The sequence below is a fragment of the Buceros rhinoceros genome, unplaced genomic scaffold (genome assembly GCF_000710305.1).
Source record: "Buceros rhinoceros silvestris isolate BGI_N320 unplaced genomic scaffold, ASM71030v1 scaffold28842, whole genome shotgun sequence".
Classification (NCBI taxonomy): domain Eukaryota; kingdom Metazoa; phylum Chordata; class Aves; order Bucerotiformes; family Bucerotidae; genus Buceros; species Buceros rhinoceros.
The window spans coordinates 20236-21922 of record NW_010398836.1 but is presented as its reverse complement, the minus strand read 5'-3'; the positions used below and the strand labels follow the sequence as shown (position 1 = coordinate 21922).

The 1687-nt window shown below is 53.6% G+C and overlaps 1 protein-coding gene across 1 annotated transcript in view; it reads left to right on the top strand.

The window, feature by feature from the left end:
- Window positions 1-307: 307 nt before the first annotated feature.
- Window positions 308-1687, top strand: part of LOC104489133 (vesicle-fusing ATPase-like) — a gene marked incomplete at its 3' end in the record, with an annotated part of 18348 nt that continues 16968 nt past the window's right edge. The window contains exons 1-2 of the mRNA XM_010131254.1: window positions 308-346; window positions 875-960. Of these exons, the coding sequence (XP_010129556.1) occupies window positions 308-346; window positions 875-960 (125 nt within the window). The remainder of the gene's footprint in view (window positions 347-874; window positions 961-1687) is intronic.

The following is a 1687-nucleotide window of genomic DNA, read 5'->3' as shown; positions in this document are numbered from 1 at the left end:
ATAGGACAAGGCACCAGCCTCCAGTTGCCCCAGGGGAGGTTGAGGTTGTCCCGGAGGAGCCGTTTCTGTCCCGTTGGGGTTGTGCCGGCGTGTCCCCGGCTGCCCAGGGCAGTGGTGGAGTCCCCATCCCTGGAGGGGTTTCCCAGCCGTGTGGAGGTGCTGCTGAGGGCCAGGGGTCGGGGGGGACCTGGCGGTGCTGGGCAACGGGGGGACTAGAGGAGATCAAAGTTGATCAAAGATGATTCTGTGACACAGGAGAGCTGTGACCCATCCCATGTGAGACCAACCCTGGCTCCACTCAGGGGCCATGGAGAGTGAGGAAGAGACTCAGCAGGCTCTGTATGGAGTAAGGGTGGTGCTGGAGTGAATGGACATGAGGTGCAGCATCATGATCCTCTCATCTTTATTCCACTCTTTTCCCTCCAGTCTCTCTAACCCAGCACAGCATTATGGGATGGGGTTACCCAGGGCTGTGGTGGAGCTGGCCTGTCTCACCAGCTTTCCAAATACCCCAAATTCTTGTTCCTTGGCAAGAAATACCTTCAGCGAATGCTCTGCTGGCTTGTGGACACCAATGTTCACCAGCAAGTCAACGACGATTGCTGTGCAGGCTCCTTCCCGGGGGATTTTCCGTTATTTCTTGTAGCTACGTTGTCCTCACAAAGGGCAGAGCTTTTGGTACAAATAGCTGTGACGCAGAAGCGCGTGGAGGAACCGTGAGGAGCTTGTCGGTGCCGCTGGTGTGTGCCCTTGCAGCCTGTCGCTGCTCCTGAGACCCGTCTGGGGTTTTGTGGGGTTACGGAAGTCTGGAGGCTTTGCTTGGAGGAAAAGCAGGGTTTGGTTTGACAGCTCTCTCCTCTCTCTCGTTCCCTAGTCCATGCAAGCTGCGAGATGTCCCACCGACGAGCTGTCGTTAACCAACTGCGCTGTGGTCAACGAGAAGGACTTCCCGGCCGGGCAGTAAGTGCATTGTTGCTCTTTCGGCTTTTAACCCAGCAGAATCGCTTTCAACATTCGGGTGGAGGCGGAATGAAACTGCAGATCCGAGAGGGTGGGTACAGGAGGTCAATGAACAAAGCTCCAGAGTCTTTGGAGACCAAAACTGTAAATGTGGCTTTTTCTCAGAGCTGGAGGTACTGAAGTAGTGGTGGGTTTTTTGAGGGGCATCTCTCACCCTCCCTTGGCAGCTGGAGCTGCGGATCTCCTTCTCATCACCGTCTCATGAAGCACTTCAGGCCTTTTCTTGATCTTTTGCTTTTTGTTCTGGGATTGGTGTCGCTCCTGTTACGTAGTTAAGAGCATTTGAACTGTTTCAAGTAGATTCTTATCATTTAATTGTGTTACTAGGAGCATCTTCTCCCTTTCCTGTCCTACTGGAGGGCTGAGCAGCCAGCGGAACCCCTCTTGTCTTGGGGGTTTTCAGACGCCAGGAGAAGGCAGCGGAGTGTGGGCCCCACTGTTTGGATTCTTTAATTATGGTTCTGGGGTGACTGGTAGAAGCTGGGCTCTGCTGTAGTTAGAAAGGTGGAAAATGTGGATTTTTCAGCTCAGCCCCTGCAGAGGGCTGTGATTGAAAGAGCCCAGTTCAGACAGAGCATCCTCGCTTTGCTGCTGTGGCACAGTGGCTCTCAGGGGTTTCAGTCGATAGATTGTAGACAGAAGTAATTAATTTTGGCAGAGATGGAAG